This window comes from Phaseolus vulgaris, chromosome 5 (assembly GCF_051622355.1).
Source record: "Phaseolus vulgaris cultivar YP4 chromosome 5, ASM5162235v1, whole genome shotgun sequence".
Lineage (NCBI taxonomy): Eukaryota > Viridiplantae > Streptophyta > Magnoliopsida > Fabales > Fabaceae > Phaseolus > Phaseolus vulgaris.
In genome coordinates, this window is record NC_143502.1 from 4,330,014 (window position 1) to 4,331,894 (window position 1,881).

Genomic DNA, 1,881 nt, shown 5'->3' on the forward strand with positions numbered 1-1,881 from the left:
TTAATCTCTATTAGTATTTTAGAGACTAATTTAGAATATGAAATTTAGTAGTTAAAACTTTGGTAGCTAATTTAGATATCAATTTAGAAACCATCTTGTAATTTTTCATTAATAATAGAAACCACTTTAGATACGAATAATTTTTAGTCTCTAAATATATGACTAATTATGTTTTGTCTTTAAATTTGGTTGTTATTTAATAATTTTCTTATAGTATATGAGTAATAATTTTTGGAAATTGACTCTCAATAATAACACTTGTTATTAGGATTTAAAATAGGTAAGAAAATTTGAATTAAAATATTAATCAAAGAGTATGGTAAATTAAGTCTTAAGTCAAGATGTATTTTTCATTGGTTGTACAAAGTTTTTTTAGTATGTAAAATAGTTTATTTTATTTAATATATGAGTTTTTTTATTAACTATAGAAAGTTAATTTTTATTAGTATGTGAAATAATTTATTTTACATAGATTTTTAATTGTTGGTTGTATTGTGACAATCTTGGTCACTAGAGAATCTTGGACTTACATAAAAATAGTCATCCATAAAAGAAAGAAAAATATGAAACATAATTTCATAATCAACAATTTAAAACCATAGGTTACAAAGACACAATCATACACACCACACAACTTGACCATAAGTAGGTACCCAACTCTCCCCTATAGTCATGGTTGATGCAACTTATTAAGCTTTTAAGCTTTGTAATTGATGGCATTATGTTAAGCCACGCATAAGACATCAAATTTTTATTTCTTAATAGCAAATAGCACAAGACAGATATTATTGGCATTCATTTATATGGTGTGTTGAGTAAGGTAAGCACCAATTTCTTTGGTCATCTCAGTTGCCAATTCCAATAAGTTGTGAGGGTTAGGAGTGTTGGCATTTTGTTTCTCATATTCTGCAACCCAATTCACAACACTTCCCTTTTCCATTGGAGTAGCTTGCACTATAAACTTGCAGCTCTTGTAATGCTTCAATATGTCACCATCTATAACCTTGAAGTTTACTTTATGGTTTTCCTTGTCTATGCCTTCAACCACGTTATTAGACACACTAGCTTTCCCATCTGTAATCCAAAAAAAAAAAAAAAACACAGAGATGTTTATTTTATCTCATACCAATTATTTAGTTTCTAAATTTGGTTTCTAAAACTTTGGTTGCTAATTAGATACCAATTTAGAAACTATTCAACAATAATAGAAACTAATTTAGAAACCAATTTTTTTGTTTAGTTTCTAAAATGGTCTCTAATTTAGTTACTATTGCAACTAATTATTTTAGTCTCTAAAAATTGATTTCTATTTCATGATTTTCTTGTAGTGATAGTATAGTCATAAACTTGTCCAACACTTATGAGAACACTTTGAGAGTAGTCTGATTTAAGCAAATAAGAAATATGGAGGGCGAAGTTACAAGCACATTAATGGAGTGTTTGTTTGGCAATACACAGTTTCACTGTCTTTTCATAAGTTCAAGTTTGATGTTTTGGAATCCAAAACAAATTTCTAGAAAATTGTCCCCAAACATTCACTCAAATATCCCAAAATTTCCAATGAACTTCATAATAAAGACAAAAAAAATTACTGAATATTTTTGTGTAAATGAAAAACGTGAAGAATCTTGAGGATAAAACTTTAAAGTCAAAATAAAAAATAAAAATTGCCATACCAAGAACATAGCTCCAGGAGATGATGGATCCCTCAGTGCCCCATTCACCTTTGAGAATTTCAACAGATTTTATTTTTTGAGGTGACATGTTGGTAATATGATGCGTCTTGCTGCATAAAACATCATGGAACTCTTCAGCAGAAGCCATGATATGCACATTAGCTTCCACTTTCTGAACTTGAGAGTATGCCATATTTGCTTTCTT

The 1,881-nt window shown here is 28.6% G+C and overlaps 1 protein-coding gene across 1 annotated transcript; it reads right to left on the reverse strand.

Moving 5' to 3' along the window:
• Positions 1 to 570: 570 nt before the first annotated feature.
• On the reverse strand, positions 571 to 1,881 carry LOC137834914 (MLP-like protein 43). The gene is made up of 2 exons (XM_068643155.2): positions 1,677 to 1,881; positions 571 to 1,074 (listed from the first exon to the last, which is right to left on the reverse strand). Exons 1-2 carry the CDS (start codon positions 1,867 to 1,869, stop codon positions 800 to 802), a joined length of 468 nt encoding a protein of 155 aa, XP_068499256.1. The 5' UTR covers positions 1,870 to 1,881; the 3' UTR covers positions 571 to 799.

Coding starts and splice junctions, on each gene's coding strand:
- LOC137834914 (XM_068643155.2), bottom strand. CDS start 1,869: ATGGCATACTCTCAAGTTCAGAAAGTGGAAGCTAATGTGCATATCATG. Junction 1,075..1,676: donor CTCCTGGAGCTATGTTCTTG/GTATGGCAATTT, acceptor TTTGGATTACAG/ATGGGAAAGCTAGTGTGTCT.